This window comes from Siniperca chuatsi, linkage group LG8 (assembly GCF_020085105.1).
Source record: "Siniperca chuatsi isolate FFG_IHB_CAS linkage group LG8, ASM2008510v1, whole genome shotgun sequence".
Taxonomy (NCBI): domain Eukaryota; kingdom Metazoa; phylum Chordata; class Actinopteri; order Centrarchiformes; family Sinipercidae; genus Siniperca; species Siniperca chuatsi.
The window spans coordinates 21,875,303-21,898,445 of NC_058049.1; the positions used below are offsets into that span (position 1 = coordinate 21,875,303).

At 42.0% G+C, this 23,143-nt stretch overlaps 1 protein-coding gene across 1 annotated transcript in view; it reads left to right on the forward strand.

Annotated features, from left to right (window-relative positions):
* The window catches only part of efnb1 (ephrin-B1), a 56,041-nt gene extending 40,381 nt beyond the window's left edge, over window positions 1-15,660 (forward strand). Inside the window, exons 3-5 of the mRNA XM_044204821.1 lie at window positions 6,294-6,386; window positions 12,746-12,862; window positions 15,033-15,660. Of these exons, the coding sequence (XP_044060756.1) occupies window positions 6,294-6,386; window positions 12,746-12,862; window positions 15,033-15,427 (605 nt within the window). The 3' untranslated portion in view covers window positions 15,428-15,660. The remainder of the gene's footprint in view (window positions 1-6,293; window positions 6,387-12,745; window positions 12,863-15,032) is intronic.
* The last annotated feature ends 7,483 nt before the right edge of the window (window positions 15,661-23,143 follow it).

The window sequence follows — 23,143 nt, forward strand, 5'->3', positions numbered from 1 at the left end:
ACAGACACCCCCAGCTAAATGATGCAGAAGCTCTCTGTGTCTGTAGGCTGGGAGTCTTGTACAGACACGCACACACACTCCCGGTTTCACACACAGACACTTTGGGAGCTGCTGACAGGTCCTCTGCAGAGGTTAAAAGCTGTCATAAGTAGTCTTGAAGCACTAGCCCAATGGTGCTGGCCATGAAAGTCCATATTGCCCAACCTTTGGCTCGGTAATCTGGGACTGTCTTGACTGATGTACAGGGACCACACACACGCAAACATATGCACACACACACACAATAAAAAATATTCCCAAACACTTGTACGTGTACATGCAGAAATACAAATTCGCACTCATGCAAATATCTGTCCAAGCATGCACACACACTAAAATACACATTAATGTACACACACACAACTCCATGAAGAGATGCTCAAATGCACACAGTTGCACAGAGGCCAAAACACACACAATGAGAGACTCAGGGGAGAGTGTAAGAGAAGTGGTTAGTGTGAGTGAGAGAGAAGCAAGCTGGCAGACACACACACACACACACACACACACACACACACACACATACACACACAGTCCAACACACACATATGCTTCCTCTGCTTCACAGAGAGCGATCACCTCCCACTTCTTCTTCTTTCCAAACTGAGCTCTCCTCCTCCTCCTCCTCCTCCTCCTCCTCCTCTCAACTCCTCACTTCATCACCTCCTTCCATATTCCCTCACCAACACATGCACGCACGCACAGACACCCCCATCCACTACCCCACACGCACACACACACACACACACACACACACACTTGCATGCAAGCACACTTCAGACAGATCAAGTCTCACTCCTCCCTGGCTCACACACATGCTTGTCTTCAAAAAATGGAATCTCCCGCTTCCTCTCCTGCCCCCACACACCCCTCTTTCCATCCCCTCTCTAAACACCTCACCCCCCCACACACACCTCTCCACTTCACCGCCCTCCCTCACCCTTCCACAGCCCCCAACCCGCACTATCCCATAGTGCTCTCTGCTGGAAGGATTTAGAGGTACCCTGTAATTTTGGTGCCGGAGGAGCTCTTAAGTCCTGCCTGATCTTCTGGCTACACAGGCAGCCAATGTGTGTGTGTGTGTGTGTACGTGTCAGTGTGTGCTTCAGTGTGTGTTCGCTTCTGTGGCCAAAGTGCTTACATGTCTGTATATTTTTTTTGCAACCATTTCAAGTGTGGTTGCATTTGTGTGTGTGCAGCTGTGCATGCGTTTGCTTTTTGCTTGTGTGTGTGTGTGTGTGTGTGTGCGTGTGTGAGAGCGAGAGAGCAGTCTAATCAGGACGCAGGAGAGGAGCTCCCCCTCTGGCTGTATACTGAAGCAGTGAGCTGAGCAACAGTTGTGTGCAGTGGGCCGCTAACCACCTTAAACCTTGACATTAATGCTGCTACCTGCTTACTATACACGCAGCAAAGCGGCTCCTGGGAACAGGAAGCACGCGGTGATGTTAGAGCTGCAGCATGGTGATGCTCTCAAAAAACGAAACAGGAAAAAAGCACCGTTGTTGAACATGAAGATGAAAACATCAGCTGTGTCCATGCACATTACTCAACACCACATTTATTTTAACCAAAATTCAATATTGGATTTTCAAAAGAGCATGAAAAATGTGCAGCACTAGTGCTGAAGATATGACTATTTTATAATGTCTGCCAGGTTTTATTATTGAAAAGAAACACGAGAAGAAAACATTGGCTGAGCCGAGGGCACCTAATTCATCTGAGATGATATGAAAAGTCTGAATGAATTTTCTTTGCCGATGCCAAACCTGTGCAGAAGGCTACGTAGGAGAGATGGCTACCGAGAGGTTGGAGGTTGATTACTGATTTCCATATCTATTTCTAGAACAAAGAAATGGAGGCTTGGACTTCTATTTAGATCCATTTCATTCTGCCATAATCAGGCTTTAGCCATGCCCTAATACTCTGGATTAGAAAAGGTTCAAAGTGCAAACATCTAGATCCTCCAGTATTATTCCAGTCTGCCAACCTCACTCTGTATGTTTTTGTGGGTGTGTGTGTGTGTGTGTGTGCACGTGAGTGCTTGCATGCATGCCAGATCTACTGGGTAGGGTTATCTCTGGAATCGGGCCCATAAACCTAATCTCATCCTCTCTGTGCTCATTCAGGAGTGAAATATTTTGTGCAAATAGCCTCTCTTTTCCTTCTCCCCACTTGTAAACAAAAAGCGAGATAGCAATATCAGGTATGAGAAATAGCCATTTCTGTTGTGGCGCTGTGTTTGATACAGACACACATGCCTGGCACGGCTGTGTTTAGCTGCCTGCTTTGCCTCAAATGGATGAAACAGCTCTGTGTGCTGTTTTTTTTCCTTGATGCTAACTGTGAGTGATCAGATCATGGTTGTGCCTGTTTATGTATTTAGCTTCTTTTTTTGTGTGAAAATGTAGACATTATTACTGGTGGTTACTGTGACTACCCGGTCCCTGCTCGGCTCGTCTAAGTGGAAGTCTGAATGCTGTGGAGAATGGGGGGGGGGGTGTGTGAAAGGTAGCCAATGAATGTCACCTCTCATCCACTTTCTCATTAAACAACCTGCTCTCTGTCTGTCACATGGGCTGTATCTATCCCCTCGTTCGGTGCTTTGGGCAGATGTTGCGCACGCGAGCACGCACGCGCACGCATAGACACGGGAGAACATGCACACACGTGTACACACAGCCCATTGCGCTGTATGAAAGCAAGCCCCCCCCCTGGGCTGGACAGGAATAATAAGCAGCAGATGATTCATGATGGAGATGGGGAATGTATTCAGCAGGACCACCTGAGTGACCTCATTTAGCAGACCTGAGAATAAATATAGACCGCCGCATCGCACTCCAGCCTAAGCTTGTGTCGTCTCGGCCAGTCAGCACTGTATCTCTCACACATCTCCCACTCTTCTCCTCGAGGCACCTAGGGGAGCACTCCACTCTACCCCGAATGTCCTTGTGAAATCTGTGTGCATTTGTGTATATGTAAGTGTGTGCATTTACACATGCATGTTAATGTGCTAGCAGTAGTGGTATGTGTGTAGTACTGGAATGGGAGCCTTTGTTGCAGGCCAGCTCTTTCCCCTGTAAGGCTTTCTCTTGGCTGATACATTTGCACTGTAGATATTTCCCAACATCAACATTTGGCACCTGGTTTCTCTTATGACTTCAGCAGCTGTAGATCTTTTGTTCTCCCACTAGTCACTCTGCGGCCAATGATCCACACCCACAAAGAGGGCCTTAAATCATACAAAAAACCAGCTTTGGAGCCGACCGCTTTATTAAAAAAAGCAACATTCCTTCATGCAATGACCAGTTCTTTCGGCATTCTGGACCGCTAATGTTGAAGCGGTCTGTTCCACTAAATCATTAGCAGCGGAATGGGAGTTTCTTTGTTCTTCATCCTGTCATTGCTTTATCCCCTTGTGTTTTTATCTCCGCCGAGACACAGGAAGACCCAATTCCCCAGTTTCCACTTTCCAAAACACGCCATGACCGTCGGCCTTTTAATATTGGGAAATCCAGATTTGGATTAACGTCAGTATGCTGGGATGAAACGAGAGCGAGAGCGCGAGAGAGAGAGGGTTAGAGAGGGAGGTAAAGAGGAGATAGAGTGAGTGAGAGGCTTTCAGATTAAAAAAAAAAGCTGGCAGTGTGTAGTAGGGTTAGGGAGGTTGAGAAAAGTGGCAGGCAATCATCTTTTTTTGAGCAAACTCTGACATGACAGATGTAAATACAGATATCAGACAAAGGTTAAAATGACAAACAGGAGTGTGTGCTGCTTAACAGTCTGCAAGTTTGTTTTTAAAGATTCACTGCACACTTTTTAATGCACTCAACAGTTGTTTCTGTAGTAGATTTACATCTTGAATAGTACTTAAAAGATGGATTCGCATAAGGAAATGTGGTTAAATTTGGACACAGTTAATCGAATTATGAATTTCCAGTGGTACAGTAAAGGCCTAGAATTATTTGACGTTTTAAATGGCCTGAATACAAACAACATATAAAATGATCATCTCTTTATAAATCCAGCTCTCTTTCAGTTGTTTGTCTAAACAGGAGCCTTGAGGGCCAACTTATCATCATGCCACATCAGTAATGCAGGAGCCCGTTCAGCCAGCCTGGAGGAATAGTTAATTTAGATGACAGAAGTAAGTTAACACTGAGAAGATTTGCTCTCCCTGAGTGGATATAAAATTCATAGCATGACGCTCACTCTTAGTCAGATTATTCAAGCGCCTTTGAGCTCGAGCTTCAAAGAGCTCATTTTTGTATAACCTTGCCTTGGAAATTTAAAAATTGAAAGAAGAGTAGAAATTGGGTGGAAAATGGCAGGATGAGGTTAGCACTCATAGCAGCGTCTGGGCCATTCAGGGCTGCGAGACGGTGTGCCTTTAAGTCTGGAAACAGGCCTATTCACCTCACTGTCTTTGAATGTTCCCTTTAGAAGAGACATGCTCCCTGCATAGACTTTACATAAATCATAAGACTCACTTAGCCTTGAGTGTTCATCCACATTAATGTCCCACGTAAATTTGAAATCTTTTTTGTTCCTGCGCTGCACTCGGCTCCGCCGGCCCCTCGTATATATTTCAGTGTCCGGTTCACTCAGTCGTGTTGAGTCTACAGTGGAGGGAATTTGCCAAAGAGCTCCTGACACAATGTTATCACAATCATTCTCACAAATTGTCACGTACTCCGGCCACACTAACAAAATGTTGTGGTTCTCCTCATAATTTAGAGCCTGAGTATGATCTGATAATGTAACATAATATTAGTGCAATTCATTATTTAGTTTTCTTCAATTTTGCCGGAGTACAAAGATGAATTCCCACAGGGCAACAAAATGTCAACATTAATAATACTTAGGAATGACAAGGCATGAATCAAGTAGATGAGCTTTTCCATAGCTACAGAGCCAGTTTTCAACACTGTTTGATACAACATCAGTTTACAGCAGGGAAATGCATGTGGAAACATTGATACATCATGCCAGCGAGAATAACTATTTTGATGTTTGTAGTGCATTGTTTGGACCCCCTCCCACACCCCACCCTTTCTGTAGCTGAGTCTGCCTCTCTTTGTGTCATCATTAGATAAGCAGCCTCTCCAAGACTATCTCATCATAATGAGGGTGCCATCTGAAGCAATCACCCGGGGAGATGGTCACTGAGTTAAGAGGGAGGGAAGGGGAGGGGTAGAGTCAGATAGCGCAGATAAAAAACTAAATGAAGTGAGCGAAAAAACAGAGAGAGAGAGAGTGAGACCAAGACGGATAATGCAGGAAGAGAAACAAAAGCATTTCAGAGGAAGGGAGTAAGTTGAAACAGCAGACTAAGCGGAGATGGAGATCATTTGGGGAATTCCAAAATTAGAGCTGCCATCGCATGCGCCCACACAGGCGCACAGCCACACACACACACACACACACACACACACACACGCACACACACACAACTTGCCTTGTGCTTAGCCGCTCAGTGTTAAGGTCAGAGTCACAGTCTGTCTCCCTAGGTCATTATCATGGGCCCTAAAATAGACAGCCAATTGTGTCACAGTGTCTGAAGTGAATGTGACATTGAATAAGCAACCCTCGACCCTGAGCTCCTCGTTCAAGTCGGAGCAGAACTCACACTTTAAAACAAATGGAGAGAGGCTGACACACACACACACACACACACACACACACACACACACACACACACACACAAGCTCTAATATATAAATGGACACACACACATGCATGTGCAAACATTAAGGGAGGCATTTAGCTCTCAGCACTACCAGCAAGTAATGACACATGTGGCTCAGAGGGAGTAAGCTGCTCGAGGACTTGGCAAGCAGCTGGAACTCTCGCTGGCATGTCTCACTGCTAAACTATGCACAGACAGAAAACACACACACACACACACACACACAGGTTCCTCCTCTCCACCTCAGCACCCACCCTCCCTCAGTTGGCTCTAATGTTGTTCCATTCATTTGACTTCACTTTATTGTGTTAATGAGAGATACCGTTGAGAGAAGCTGGCGGTTGATTGAGGGTGAGAACGGCTAATCACTGGAACAGCTAATCAGTGCTTGTCGTAAATATTGATTAGTTCTGTACGTTATGGACATGCTCATTAACCAGTGTGTCATCTTCTCTCCTCCACTTTCTCCTCTTCTGCTGCTTTTCTTCTCTTTACCCTCCATCACTTCCTCCCTCTTCTTGTCCTTCACCCCGTCCTCTTTCTCCTCATCTCCTTCTTCCCCCTCCAGCAACCTCCAACGGTACAGTCGAGGGCCTGGAGAACCGGGAGGGAGGCGTGTGCAAGAGCCGAGCCATGAAAGTCATCATGAAAGTCGGGCAAGGTAAATGTGCTCACCTCACATGTAGAACACAATACAGTGCTGCTGCCTTAAAGCCATGTTTCACTTTGGTGTGACATTTTCATTTATCGCTAGCGTGACTTTGTCCGCCACAGGCCTCCGACAGGACCTGCTCGGTAGAACTGTAAAGTTGTGTTATAAAATGAATTGTCCACCAGTGTTAATGCTTTTGTGTTTTTTTTTTATGTTTGATATAACTTCTATAGAGGCATTACCTAGGGCTTGGTGATAATTCAATACTGCCATTTCTCTTGATGATATGATCATATCGTTCCATCATTTTACAAAATTCTAGTGTCCAAATGAAGATAAGGTTTTGTTTTCCACTTTTGAAGCCGTATGTTAGATGTAATGCATAGCAATGGAACATTATTTTGATTAACATCAGTTTTATTATTTTCATATGTGAATTTGCAGACATTTGCATTTGCTATACTGTATATTGAAATAGAAAAATATTGTTATTAATATTGTTAAAAATATTATATTCCAGGCATATTTACCAGCCCTACCATTAACAACCATTTACAATATAGTAGTAAAAATATAGTAAATGCACACTGTTAGATTGCAATGTTTGATTTTACAGGTTACAACACAATATAGATATATTCAGAAAAAAATATTTCGCTCCTTTATTTAAAAGCTAAAAGGAATGATTAAATAATAATTAACATGCAGTAAGAAAACACTTACTAAATAGTTTATAACACACTATAATGTAGTTGTAAGGAGGTATAAGGACATTTAAAGTGTTTATTAATGTATTTGGCAAAAATGATAACTTCTACAAACCATCCATAACTGGTTTATGAATAGTGAATGAATAAAAACACAGAATAACATAGATGCAATAATGTTTAATGATATCTGATTACACACATAAACAAATCCATACAGTTTTATAAAACATTTATTAGCTGTTAATACACATGCACAAATCGTTAACAGGCAGGTTAAAAAATGCATAAATGTGTTCAAAATTTCTGAAGACATGTTGAATTTGAAGGTTCATTCTTGACCTCGGAAATAGCAGTTTTACAAAAAACTCTTAACTCAAGGTTCACTTACTACATCTGGTGGCTTTCATGGATGGAGTTTGCTTAGTTGTTATGGAGAGTAAAGAAGAAGTATTTATGAACAAAATAAAAACAATTAACATAGTATTTCATTAAAAAATGTAATGCAATATATAATACAATTAATATAAATAATTAATATAATAATCAAAGACTTAATATTTCACATTCATAAAAATATAATGGCATATTTTATATGATTACATTTGTATATTGTCAATCAGTCATTATCTTTCAAAATACCATTTACAGATGCTTCACAGGAGGAGTTATAGTTGTTCACAAATACATGAATAAAAACATTAAATGTCCTCATATAATCTTACAACTACATTATAGTGTATTGTAGCATGTTATAAACCATGTATTATTGTTTATATACTGTTTTATAACTGCTAAATAGAGGGATTAAAATAAATTGCTACCAAAAAAAAAACATTCTAAAATGAAACTCTCATGTGAAGTGTTCAAGATAGCTACAAATAAAAAGATTATTCAAGTTTTAAATATCACTTTCAAATCAGCAGTTACATTATTTAGTTAGTCTATAAGGTTGGGTGATATGGGGATATATATACTGTAAGACAATAGAAAAGATTTAGCCATATATTAGTCTGAGGTAACCATTGCTTTAATATCTCTGGTTGTATAAGGCCCATTGTAGGCAATGTTGAAATCAGTAAGTAGGCCTGCAGTATTGGATTTACAGGGCTTTTGCTTCAATGTGATGAAGTACCGTAATTTGTTAGGTATTTAGTTAGGTATAAGTCTGCCACAAAAGAACATTCCCATCTGGTTATTTTGTCTATATTCATTTTCTCAGTTGAATTTCCAGTAAAAAATCACGATATATCAATATCATGCTGTGAAATTACATATACTCTAATACATCCACCTCTATTAGTCATATACAGTAGTTTTGAATAAATCTTTTATATAACATAAACAGTTTGCGCAAATTGTGAGATCACTAAGAAATAACAACCAAACAGGAAATGACTAAAAAGAAAGGCCTCTGATGTTCCTCAGCTGTTTTTTAACCAGATTCTTATACAGTAACCCCAGAATGAAAATGTGTTTGAAATTGGTATGTAAGTGCACGGTCGGGGTAAGTCATCTAAAAATGCTAGAAGTAAACAAGCCAGCTTTGTTTAGATATCCTTGGACACAACATTTGGTTTGTATCATGCATTTCACTTTTAGATGCAGTTTTACTTAGTATGTGGACATCCATATCCTGAATTTGACAGGGTACAGTACACAGATGTGTTACTCTGTAAACATTCCCCCCATCCTCAGTGTGGTTGTTTTGACCGAAACAGACACTAACCACCATCTGAGAGGAACATCTGCCCGCCACGATGATCTGATTCCAGCTTAAAAGCTGGATCTCAACATGTCAAAAATAAACTGAGACTCGCTGAGAAATCTGCAGTGTGTGGCAGAGTGTGTGTGTGTGCCTGCAAACTTGTGCAGATATTTGAATGTTGGCTAGTGGGATGACAGCAGTGTATCCTGGCAGTCGGTGGGAGAAGAGAAGCTAACAAGCTGCTGATGCTAGCAAGGTCTGAGTCGGAAGAAATTCAACAGATCCAGTGAAAAATACCCACAACCATCTCGGAAACAGACAGGCATTGCATTATCTTTTCCATGTAGGTCAATTTGAGCATCCGACAGCCTGGGATTGCAACACCATCGGCAAATGACAACAGCTGTATGAGTGCAGGCAACACAGGCTTTTACACTAAACTATTAACTTGGAGGAAAACAAATCCCCAAACTCACGTTAATGAAAGTTGAAAGGAAATGTCTTATTCGAGGAAGGTTCTAGGAAAGTTCCTCACAGCTCGAGTCTGTGTGGCTGCTGGCTGTTCCTCAACTTCGCCAGAGCCGTGCGCTCATTTCCCAAAACAGTCCGAAAGCGAGCTGTCACTCACAATCAATGTGCCCTAAAAACCTTGTTAGAAAAGATGCTGTTGGCCCAGCTGCTACTACTTTTAAATCTATTTCTGTGAGTGGAATTTTTGATGCATAATGTGCCAATCCAACCCAGTAACTATTAGAGGAAAGGCCGTGAGAAATTAGAGCGTCGGCAGAAACTTTGATGAAAATTTCTGACAGAAAGAAGCTACCATTAGGGCTGCAACTAATTATTCTTTTCATTATTGATTAATCTGCCGATTATTTTATTTTTTAATCGATGAATTGTTTTGTCTATAACATGTTAGAAAATACAGAAAAATGCCCAATGTAATTTCCCAGAGCCCAAGGTCACGTATTTAAATTGCTTTATCCGACAGAGGTTGAATGTAACTAAGCACATTTACTTAAGTACTGTACTCTAATACAATTTTAAGGTACTGGTATTTTACTTGAGTATTTCCATACACATTGATTAGACAGATATAGTTATTAGATACTTTAAAAAATAATATTTTACATACGTATGATGATCTTGTGAATTATGATGCCTTATTAGAGATGAAACCACTCAACAGTATGTAAAATAGTATACAAAAGTAAAATGCTACTTATACATTGATGCATCAGAAATACCAATCCAGTGATATAATTTATAATATTCTAACACTCACATAGGGCCATTTTCCTGCATTGAAAACTTTTACTTTGGATACTTAAAGTACACTTTACTGATAATACTTACATACGTATGTAACATTTTCAATGCAGGACTTTTACTTGTAATTTATCTTAATACTTCCTCCACCACTGCTATCCGACCATTTCATGCAAAGTCTCAAAGATATTCAGTTTAACTATCATATATGACAAAGCAAATCATCAATTCATCACACACAAAAGCCATATAATTGGCTGCCTTTAAAAAGTATTATTATTTTTTTATAGATATTTTTGACTGACTCCACTAATTGAATATATTTGTCTTGTGGACTGTTGGTCAGACAAAAAGTAATTTGAAGATGTCATCTTGGGCTCTTGAAAATTGTGATGGGCATTTAATACTAGTTTATAGGCTAAAAAGATAAATCACTTAACTAAAAAAAAAAAACCCTCAAAAAATGAATCAGTAATGAAAACAGTCATTATTTGCAGCCCTAGCCCTTTACTTTCTGTAGCCACACTAGAAAACCTGGGCTCTGCTTGTCTCTGACCCCAGATGCTATTTTGTTTAAGCCACATTTCCTCCATCTCTGCAGCTGAATGCCAACACTTCCTGTGTCCAAGTCCAAGCCCAAGATCTTCCCATATGTCCACTCGTACTCCTTTGCTCTGTAGATTATATTTTGGTGACTCATGCCAGTGTGCAATATGTGCACATTCTTTTATTGTTACAGTTGCTTTTTATTGTGGAGACACTCCCGGGCATAATCATGTTGACTCATCTGTTTGCTGGAAATTATGCACCGTGGCACGTCGATATCTAATAGTACTTTAAATGCCTCGTGTTCTGTCTTTTGTCTTTATATAAAATGTGAAGTAAAGAGGAAGCAAAATTGATTGAAGGGGGAAATACGGGGGAGCCCATATTTTATACATCCATCGCCGTTCAGCACTCTTTCTCCTCCACCACAACATGTCACTGTGCTCATTAGAAATGTGTTGACTCACCGCCTCGCACCCCCCATGCCCCACCCGTTTTCTCCTTCTCTACCTCTCCCAACATATCCGTCTCTCTCTTCTGTGGCGCGATCATTGTTTCCCTCACTCTCACTCCTCCTCTTCCCCCCGCCTTCTCCCTCCTTCTGGCGGGTTGGCAGTTCTGAGGTAGTTGCTGCCTGCATAGCTAAGGGAAATGTCAGCAGTACACCCAGAAAAATGGGTCAGAACAGTAGAACGCTCCCTGCACATGCTCAGTGACAAACAGTGTTGGGGCTACATGCACGGAGAGAATCAGATCACTGTGTCCTCTCATATCCTCTGCCATACATGAATGTTCCCACTTCTCACTCCTGTCTTTTCTCATCAATTATTGATGGCGCACAACAGCTCACGGCTAGGTTCACCACTGCTGTAATCAGTATGGAGCAATGCGGTGGTCTGGACATGGAGAAGATGGAGGAGGAGAGGAGATTAATTTGTTAATAGTGTGGTTATGTTTGCCAAATGCAAAAAAAATGAGTGGATGTTGCCCGTGAATTTATGTCCCGCTTTGTCTTTCCTCTTTCCATATTTCCTCTCTTTTTCTTCTCTCTTTTCTATCGTTCTTATCTTCCAGACATCCCACACCCGAATCATTTCCCTGCGTGAGTCTCGACCAAACTGGGGGTGGAAATAGAAAATAGACTGCTAGACTGTCACACACACACACACACACACACACCCATGCATGGCCACACACACGCCACACAAACTTGCCACGAGGGACTCAAATGTAAATTGCCTCCCCACACGCCCTCCTCTCTATTTCTCACACACACCCCTTTAGCAGGCCTTCGGGCAGATGCAGATAAGGCCTGATAGAGGAGAAGCATCTGATAGTGTGCTGTGGAATCCATCGGACTGGCTTCAGTAATAGGGTATAACTGTCTTGTGTCTGCCGACCCTGCCCTCGTAAAAGCCACGCCGCAGACCCACCAGTGTTTACCGCACAAAGACTTCAAAGTGTGTGTGCTGAAATCACAACAGACAGACAGATAAACTGTCTGTTTCCTTTGCGTTCCCCTCAGAGCTTATGAAACCCCTTCTCCTCTTCTCCTTGTCTTCCCCCTTCTCTTCCTGTCCTCCTAGTCTCTCCTCTTCAGAAGTGTGCCTCTTTTCAGGCAGAGTGTAAGCCAGAGCAATAAATAAAGCATATTATGGCCTTTTTACGTGATGAATAATGTAAAACAATAAAAAGTTAATATATAACTACTTTACCCTCATTCTGCCATGCCTAAGTGTATTGTAAGAGTGTTCTAGGTGTGGACTTATGTGTGTGCACGCGCGTGTGTGTGTGTGTGTGTGTGTCCTACGCTCTCATGAATGTGTCAGTGTTGGAAATGCCTGTCTGAGTGTTTGCTGAAGGAGCAGCTGATGTAGATGTGAGCTCATTTTTTACGACAGGACAGGGATACTGGCGTGTTTCACAGACGTTTGCTAACTTGTCCTTCCTCTTTTTGTGCTTTCATCTTTACTTCTGAGATGCTTTCAACACATGCAAAGATAACCTTCTCTGTGTATAAAAGATATATCAAAAGATAATAAAAAATAATCCCTACCGATGCTGAGGAACAAGTTATTGTAATTCAGCGCATGCAGCTTGCCAAGGCTGAGTTTCTGTGTGTTTTTTGTTTCCCACAGTTCCAAACGCAGCGAACCCCGTGGCGCCGGAGGCTCCAGAAGACAACGCTATACCGGAGTCCAGTCCCAGTCCGCCTGACCAGGGTCGGATTGGACCCGAGATGCCAGGAAACACCGGTGAGCAGCTTGACAAACCAACATTATACCCATACACTGCAGCCGCTTCAGACTTACAGGATGCTAGTTTCTAAAGTGCAAATATTTTAGTAAAATAAAGGTTTTTGAAATGTAAAAAACGAATATTCACAGCCTCAAGGGTTCCTCTAATAATTAATCACATTTAGCCTGAAAAGAGAAAATATAAATCATAGTTGAGTCTCCCAAAATAACTATTCTCTCATATGTTTTTATGCCGCAGGCATCCTTTGACTTCTGGGGGTCAACATGCTAAAAAAGGTGTAAAACCAATGTTAATAATAATAAATCTAATGCTCACCAAAATGCAGCTTGCAATAAAACAATAATATAATAATAATAAAACCCCACCCAAAACAAATACAGCTCACCCCTGAGTCACTTTACTAATTCAGACTCTACACAAAGGGTGTGCTGCACCCAAGGAGACTCAAAGACAGACTTCTTCATTATATATCTTTTTAAACCTCATTAGAATTGCAGATAAATTTAGATGAAAAGCAGAGGTAATTGAAGAAGTCACTCGAGCCTCCTTGGAAGCTCTGGGGCCTCCTTGTTTCCTGTTTTCACCAGCACCTTTCATAGCTGCTTTCCACAGGAGGGACCACTTCTCAACTTTTTGACTCACTCCACAACTTTGTACGCCACAAACTTCCTCCAAGTACAGACTGTTCTGCCTGTCCCAATGTGATAAGCCATCCTCATTTAATAATTGCTTATTTGACATTAGTTGCTCTATAAAAAGATTTCCTAATGTCACTTTTCCCTATACCTGGGCTTTTACCTGTCTACCATTGTTAGATCAGTGATTATGTCAAGTGAAGAAGTGGAGGGTGGAATGAAGGACATGTCACTGTGGTTTGAGGGGCTGATATTTCAGGAATGAAATTTCTGACAGCCTCTCTCCAGCGCCCAGAATGTACAAAATTCTTTGCGTCTCTGATTTCACAGATAAGGCTGGAAACGGTAGTTTTCAGTGATGTCATTTAGTTGTGATAAGGCGTAAGGCGCAGTTATCCCCTCCTCAATAAATGGTTAAGTGCAGAGTGGTCAGCCGAGTGCAGAGACACAGTCATTAGTGGGGATGGCAGTCTCCAGAGGTATGAGGCTTTTGTGTGCCTGTGGGGCTGGTGGGGGTCATGGACAGTAAAGAGGTGGTGGTGGTGGTGGGAGGAGGTGAATGCTGCTCTTTGGCAGCAGCTGCATGCATACATGGAAAACAGATTTGGTTCTTCTCAGATTTCAGTCACTGGAGGAGCCAGTCATTCTTTCTCTCATCTAGTAACAGCCCCCCACACACACACACACACACACTTCCCCCATCCTCCCCATCCTGAACCCCAAAGACAAAGGGATAAAATAAAATCAGATGTTCAGATATGCCCTCCTCATTTTTTTCATATCCCACTTGGCCTTTGCCATACAAATGTGGCCTCGACATGTCATACAAGTTGCCCGGGCTCAATCTTATCAGAGCAGGAATCTTTGTTATGTTGAGTGATGACTACGGATTTCATTCGGAGGCTATTTTGATTGAGCTAATTCAATTAGATTACATCAATGGGGCTGTTAGTCATGTAGAGCAAACAACAAACAGGGATGTGATCACAGTTGATTTAGGCACAAAACTGTAAGATCTGCACAACAGGACTGGCTTACTGTAAATGTTATTACTTCTCAGAGTGTTCAGCAGTCTCTAAGGGACTGTATGAAAGTGTTGTTAATGTTTTCGTTCGACCATCCCCCTCTATTAAAAAAAAAATACAATACCCCCCACATATCTCAAAATAATGTAATTATTGCAAATGTAACACAATGGTGAAAATACAGCCTCTATTTTTGAATAAAGAGCTGCTAATTAAACTGTTATTATAGCCACCAAATGAGTAAACTGGGAACAGGCAACAGCTCTGTGCTGAAGGGCTTCTGCAATGCTATATTTTCACCCGACAATGAATTGAAAACAATCTTTTTGATCTCTTTTTTTATATTATGAAAATATATAAATCTTACAAATGGAAATATTGGGTAAGAAAAAATAAAACACCCTTTCTTGATCTCTATCTTCCCTCCCCCTTTTCTGACCCCACCTCCCTCCCTCCCTAATAATTTTGTACAGTCCCTAACCCTCTCTTTTTATTTCTCTCTTTAGACCACATGAATCAGGACCAGTCTGGTTCCTCGGCAAACTCGGATGGCATCCTCGGCTCCAAGGTAGCTGTGTTCTCCGCCATCGGGGCTGGCTGCATCATCTTCCTCCTGCTCATCCTCCTCCTCGTCATCCTGCTCATCAAGATGCGCAAGCGCGCCAGAAAAAACGCCCACTCGCAGCCCCGCCCCTCAGCACTGTCACTCAGCACGCTGTCGAATCCCAAGCTACCCGGGGGCACGGCTGGCACAGAGCCCAGTGACATCATCATTCCGCTGCGGACAGAGAACAACTACTGCCCTCACTATGAGAAGGTGAGCGGCGACTATGGCCACCCCGTCTACATTGTCCAGGAGATGCCCCCGCAGAGCCCTGCCAACATCTACTACAAAGTCTGACACGCTCCGCACAGCCAGCAACACAGTCAGAGAAAGAGAGGAGCGCTTGATTTATGTTCTTGGGAAGAACATTTTCCTTTGCATTTTGGGGACTTGATGATTCTTCAAGCCCGTGTTATTTCTACCACCTGCTGCACAAATCTGGAGAGACACGCACTGACCAGTAACCGGCGGGGTTGTGAACTGACTTATGAGAGAGGTTTATTCTGTTTGTTTTGGTTGTCTGACAAGCGCCCCCTCCCCCTCCCCCATCTCCCTGCTGTGATCCGACAGGGGGGCGGGGCTGGAGCGAACCAACAGATGGAACTCTTAGCTTCCTGGTTCGCTGTCCCCAGGATATAACTTATCTCAGTTCCCTTAAGTATAGACTGTGCTACACCCAGTTAAATACACTAGCCAGGAACAGGCAGACACAGGTCCCGGACGCCACTCAGCCTGCAGTTTGTGTGCAAGCATAAAACGTGTGTGTGTCTCTGCGTGTGCATGTGTGCGTGTGTGTTAGTCAGGGCTCTGTGCTGGGGCCAGGAAACTCTCCAGATAGCTCAGGTATCAGACACAGTGTGTGAAATAATGTGTTCCTCTCCCTTTGCACCTCTGATGTTTGCCTTACTTACTATTTTTGATGGAGGATTTCCTCAAACCCTGATTCAGTTCACAAAGCAGTTGTATTTTGTTAGACTTTTCCTACAAGTGCACAATGTATAGAGTTGAATAGATCATCACTATTACTCCATCTTCCCACCATCCATGTCGTCCATTGCTTTCATGTTTTTCCTGAGAAAGTACCTTGACTTGGACTGTTGATGTCAAGGTGTGTGTGTGTGTGTGTGTTCCTGAGAATACTCCCTTCTCCACTGGTCTGATATGAGCTTTACCATTACTCTGGTATTTATGACCTGCTTGTGTGTATTTGAGGGTGTGTCCTCTGTGAGTGTGTGTGTGTGTGTGTGTGTGTGTGTGTGTGTGTGTGTGTGTTTGGGCATGCCCAGACCAGTCTTGTATCTGGGCAGACTTATTGGCTTAGGGGTAGAACACTAAGTTACTGTATCGCAAGCTTCAAAAACAATACAGACAGACTGACGAGCCGACAGAGAGACAAGATCTTACAAAACCCCTCCAGTGCTCCAATTGGCACCATTTAAAGGTTTTATGTGTCTGATGAGCTTTCGGGGAGATGGTTTTTAAGACAGCAGGCAGGCTGATATTTGTTTGTTTTAGCTTCTGGTGCTACGGTGTAAGCATCATACATTCAGTTTGGTGCCTGCTGCCTGGGCGAGGTGGGTGTAGGTTGGATGGTCGACACTGATTGGCTGGCCTACATAGGTAAGATGCCCTATATATAAGTTGGATGGCGAGATACGGCTGAACATTGAAATACAGTATTTTCAAATGCCAATTGGCTGCCATCTGTGGATGAGTCAGTGGAGTGTGCAGTCAGTGGCGTCGCCAGCATGTGACTAATCTATGTGCCATCTCCATGCCCACACTCACCAGCCGGGGAGGAGAGAGAGAGCGAGAGAGAGAGAGAGAGAGAGCGGCAGATAAAGGAGAAAATGTTCCTGTGACTTGGCTTTAACCTGAGAAGAAGATGGCGGTGTGGATGGGGTGGGTAGTTTAGCATTAATGTTTCCATCTTCTCACCAGTTGTGCTGTGAATAAAAATGCTGTGCAGAATATTCCACAGTCAAGGTGTTCAGCCAGCGAGGACACTGCAGCTCAGCTATCACACAGCCCAGGGCAGCGGCACCGAGACAGGATTTACTGCAGCTGGATGTGTGCACACCGACACTTGCTTCTAGGTGGTGGCGTGCGGGGGGGGGTTGTTCGAATCTGTCTGTGTGCACATGTAGTTGCGTCTATGTGTGAGTGCTTATTTGTGCTTATATTTGCAGTTCTGTGTGTGTATGTATGTGTTTGTGAATGGTTTCTGTGGTCTAGCAGCTGACTTAGTTTTTGGGACTGGAACTAGGTGCTCCAAACAGTGTGGCTGCCAAAGTGTGGAGCGCTGCAGTCCCGGTTAATGATGTGTGAGAGGAGAGGGGAGCAGATAAGGACAGCCTTTCCTCAGCACGCAGACACGAGCTGACGTTTGACGCGCATGTGCACACACACGCAAAGACACACCGAGACTGACGGGTCCAGGTTTATCTCCAGTCAAACGGTCAGACTGCCAGTTAATGTTTATTCACCGGCAAAGACACCTATCATCCGCTGCCACATACTATTGCCATCCACAGCTATACACTGCTGAGTTAAAAGGCAGCCCAGCTTGAGGACTCGGGGAAGACTCCAGTGGCTTTTTGCGTGTCGTTAACCTCAGAGTTAACAGCCTAAACAGCTGCTCGTGCTTTTGTGGTCCTGTGTTTTAACTCAGCATGCAGCCCTCAGTGGCCCTCTGTGAAACACATCTAGATCAAATATTTTTGTTTCGGATCGGTGCGCATCCATTCACCTACACCAGCCAAGGGAGTCATTACCAAATTACCACAAACCATATCTCATTTTTATTCATTCTAGTGACCACTTAATGTTATTCAAGTTTTGGGGGAGAAAAAAAAAATTAAAACGAGAGAGAAATGTAAATATATGGATAGAGCCCAATTTAAGATGTAATTTCACCTGAACACTGCTCATAAGAAAAATTTAAGATTAGATTTTTGTAATGGAGGATGTTTGTAAATAGCTGTCTTTTTAAAGTGTGTTTTGTATGAATCCTTGCATTTTTGTCTCTGTTTGCAATATGTTTTTATTTTATTTTCTTTTAGAGTTAAACTGAATATTGCAACGGACACATGAGCTGTCTTTTTGGCAGCGTCCAGTATTGTCAAAAAGTCTTTGTTACCACACGTGTTCAAAACAAACGGGGTTCAGAGTTTTTACATCGCCATTCAACAGGATTCTAGTTGCTCAGAAACTGTTCAGGACTGAAGTCACTGAGGCGGCTTTGAAATGGATAGGTCATTGAAACTATGAATGATAAGGCCCTTCCCCGTTGGAGACAGTACTTAACTCTGCATATGAAGACTGTGTAATTCCACTGCCTTTGAGTTACCTACACCTTCCACTCCATTATAAGATGTAACAAAAACATTTTGGTCCAGAAAGACGAATCTTTTCTCAATTTTAATAAGTCTATCGGGCCAGGCGGAGAGAGAGACGGGGGGGAGAAAAAGGAGAAAAGGGGCTACGAGTGTGAGCGTGCTGTGCTCGCCAATAAATCATCCGGTTTACACCACTCATTATCTCCCAGGCGGTCCTTTGTTTTAAAGTTGCTCTCTCCCCTCCTTTCCTAATTTAGCACAAGGGTGTTGCTCATGGTATGAGCCTCACTGTAGGTTGATTTCTGCTATTGTTCAAAGCCACAGTATTATTTTTCAATGTGCATGTGTAAGCAAAACCTGTTGAATTTATTTCCCTTTGTTTGAATCATAACTGTCAAGTTTTGTTATTCTATTTTATTTTTTTGCCATTCACTTCTTCGCCGCTTCTCAGCGTAACCTATTGGCACCAGCTACAATGGAAATAACGTTCCACCAGTTTGGAAACTATCGCATATTGATAAATAAAATTTTTCCCATGGAACTTGTTCTGGAGAGATGTTCTTTCTTTCTTCCTCCTTTGTTTTTCCTTCAAGCTTTACAAATGTGGGTAAAAGATTTCATTTCCCATCTCTCTGACCACCTTGGTTCATGGTGGGAGCATAAACCAGCCGCCCACGCTCACAGCACTTCCCTCTCAGCCCCCCCAAACCCTCACCTCAGGGGTCAGTGCTGCACAGATGGGTTTGTTCTGATACATTAGTCAGATTGAAATCACAAGCAGGCTTCATAAATTCATATTCGGGGAGTATGGACACGCCTTTTTGCATAGTAACTAATACCCGTATCAACCCGCTCTGCCCTGGTGTCCTCCAAAATTACATTTCTTCATACATGATTAAATCTGATTGGCTGCACTCTGCATTTCCATTGCGTTTGTCTGAAATTACAGTCTGCGTTTAGCCGATTGAGGAACAAACTCCAAGTCCTTGGTGAAAGCAGAGATGGCATGAAATGTTATTAAAGTGATTGGGCATTTTCTCTGACAAACACATCAGTGTTTGTGGGCATGGCTTTCGTGTGGCTGGGTGTGGGTGAGTGAAGAGACGGATGGCAGCAGAGAAAAAGTCAGGGCAATGAGAGACATAATGTGCCTGTGGCTTCACTACTACCCCCCCTCCCAACACACACACTCCTACCCTCGCTGTTTCTCTCTGTGCCCCGGGGCAGGTATGTTCATCTGGTTTCCTGGCTCGGCCCCGAGACGCCCCCATAGATCCACGTTACTGTGGGTTTATTAAAACCTTCCCCCCACTGAGCTACTGTGTGTGACTGCATGTTTTTCTGTGTGTGTGTGTATGTGAGTGTTTGAGTGTGTGTGCATTTGCCACAGGGTGCTTCTGTTGTTCTACAACAAAGTCAACATCACAAAAATAAGGAAATATTACTGTTGCAGCATGCACTGCTGCATTTTTACTGTTAATCTTTCATTTTATGCACCCTATAGATCCTCATTAAATCAAATATTAGCTTGATATTCAATTGTCCAGTTTATTCAACAGTTGCATTTGAATTTTTAATACTAGACATGTTAGTTTACATATATATATATATATATATATATATATATATATATATATATATATATATATACAGTATATATATATATATATATATATATATACAGTATATATATACAGTATATATATATATATATATATATATATATATATATATATACAGTATATATATATATATATATATATACAGTATATATATATAGCTGCATCATTAAAAGAATTCAGCAGCTTACAACGATTATCAAGGGTTGTCTCTAAGTGAAATAGTTTTCGTCCATTTACATGTCAGTATTTTTGCACACTTCATTTCCATATTTAAACAGCAGTACATTTTGAAACTGCAGCAAAAACACCCTTGTGAGTTTTCACTTGATGTGAGCATGTGTAATTCCCCACATTGTGTTTTTTTACCCATTGTGAAACATGGTGGCTCACATGTCTTTATAGATGAAACAAGTCACCTGGGAAAGCAACAGCTGCCAGCAGTTTGAGGTGGCTTGGGAACAATTTAACTTACACTCATTTTCATCCATGACCACGAAGTCTAATTGTGAAAAGAACTTCCAAGAGAAGCTATTTTTTCCAGTTCAGTTTTTCTGACAGCTTGTAATGTGGAAAAGAAGTAAATCACTGGAGATTATCATAAAGTCACTTTTGAGGTACAGAGTCCTAGAAGCAGAGCAAACTCGCATTTTTTTGTGTGAAATGATGTTGAACTTTTTTCTTAGGCTGACAAAAATTGCATGATATAAATTCACAGCGTGTGGCCACCATAGTAATTACTTTCAAACTGATGTAAACTAAATGAGCACAGTGTCTTTTAAGATGAGGAAGCATAGATTGATGCTTTTTTTGAGCTGAGTTATTCATTTTAGATTGCACTGGTGGTTGTTAGCCTCAGATGATCACCAACCAGTTGTGCATTAGCATAGTTTACTTATCATTTTGTTTGCTATTACATCACTGCCTGCAAGGCAAGTCATTTCCAGTTCTGACGAGGCCACGAGGCCAGTACAGCTTGTGAAGAAGCCATGGAAAATAAAGTTGTCAGAGGGAGATGTAAAGTGATAGCTAACCAGATGAGGGAAAGAATTCAATAACACTGGTACGATTCCTTTAACAGCATAAGTTGGCACCACATCTTAGTTCCCCATCACGTTATTTCACACGCCCCGCTCCCACACTAAATCTGCTGCATGCGCAGACACTACCCTTGATCTGTTGAAGCAAGGAAGTTCAAACTCTGCAACTTCTTAACTGTGACCATGCATCCGGAGGGAGAGTCCGTCAATATAGCTCTTAAGCGATTTGGTGTGCCATCTCTTAATGTTTTTTCATATGGATCATGCAGGAGACTCATAACTCACATCAGAATCAATATGACATGCTATGGGACATGTTCGTTCTCATGTAATGTACACATACATATTTAATGGGTTAATGCATCACTCGCCATTCATAAATAATGCAGGCCCACTAATGCCTTTCATCAAATGCTGCTCATCAAATATCAAGCAGATTTTTGGTCAGTCTTAGAGCTACAGAGGAAACCTGAGACGGTGCACAGAAACGGAAACGGAGAGAAGAAAAACCATGAAAGGAGAGTTCATTAGTCAAACAGTAACATATGGATTGTTCTTGAAAAGGCTAATTAATGCGATTCAAATTCCAATCAATGGGGGGAACTATATCTAAACAACACTCCTCTTTAATCCTTCAGAGGGGCAGGAAATGGAAATTCTGCCAAAGCATCTTGGTTCTTTTGGGTTGTGGTATGCTTCATTTTTATGTTTCATTACACACATGCACACACACACACACAGCCGTCAGCCACATATTGATGGCATTGTTATGACCAGAACATGCCTGATCAGGCTTGGGCCATGGCAGAGATCCAGGTCTGACCGAGACTCATCAATCATACAGAGAGTGAGAGAACCTAAGAGACTTACACACATAAAAAACGCACACACACTTATGGGAGAAATAGCTGGGGCGGCTGGCTGCTGGGTCACAGGTGTGGAGACCAGGGAAGAAAGTGGAAATGATTCCCTTTCTTTCTTTCCCTCCTCCCCTTTAAACAGAAACAGCTCGCTCTCCCTCCCTCCCACATCTTTGAAAACATCCCATTTCCATCCACATTTCCTTCACCCAATTTAAAACCCACACTTCATTCGGCCCCTCAGCATCACCACCCCTCTCCTCCTCCATCTCCTACTCTCAATTAGGCCATGCCTCGAATCTCAGGCATTATCTCTGCTGGCCATTTATATAACATGACTCCAAAACGCATTTGCACAATTTTCCAATTACAGTATTATGCCTTGAAGCTTTAGTTCCTTCTGTCTCTCTCATTTCCCCCCTTTCACTCAAACTGCTCTTGATGTTTAACACTACAAAAGAGTCACCTGGCAAATACAGACACACATTTGTACTTTAGAGTAATGGCCTTCCTCTTCTTTATGCATTGTTGGTGTTTATGAAACTTTATTTTCAACCTGTTTTTAAGCTAGACACCTATCATCCGCTGCCACACAAGGATTTGTGTCCTGGCCTTGGCTGAGTGACAGGTTGGTGAAGGAGGAGAAACCCAGGAGGTATGGCTGGCAAAACTCAAGAAGTAAATTAAAGTCTTAAAACATTAAAAATACAATTGAATCTACTAAGTTACTAAGCATACCATTCAGGAAATATTACATTGCATCACTGACTGAAAACATTTTAAATGAAAACCTGAAACTATTGGATTGGAGAATCAGGGAATATTGAATGAAAACCTATCAATATTGAACATATACCAAAAATCATTGAACAAAAACCCAAGAATTTTCAATGAAAACTAACATTAAATGATAATCTGATGAAACTGAACAAACTTGCCATCTTTTGTTTCTGTTATGTACTGTAATACAGTTTTAGAGTGAGTTGACATTCAATAATCTTAAATATTAATGAAATAACTGATTAGTTATGGCCAGTGCATTTATGGCCCAAAGTACAGTCTTACTAAAATAAAACTCAGCAGCGATGTGCACAAACATTTAACAGGAAAAGTGCTTGATAATAATAGTAATAGCAGTAGCACTGCCATTGTAGTA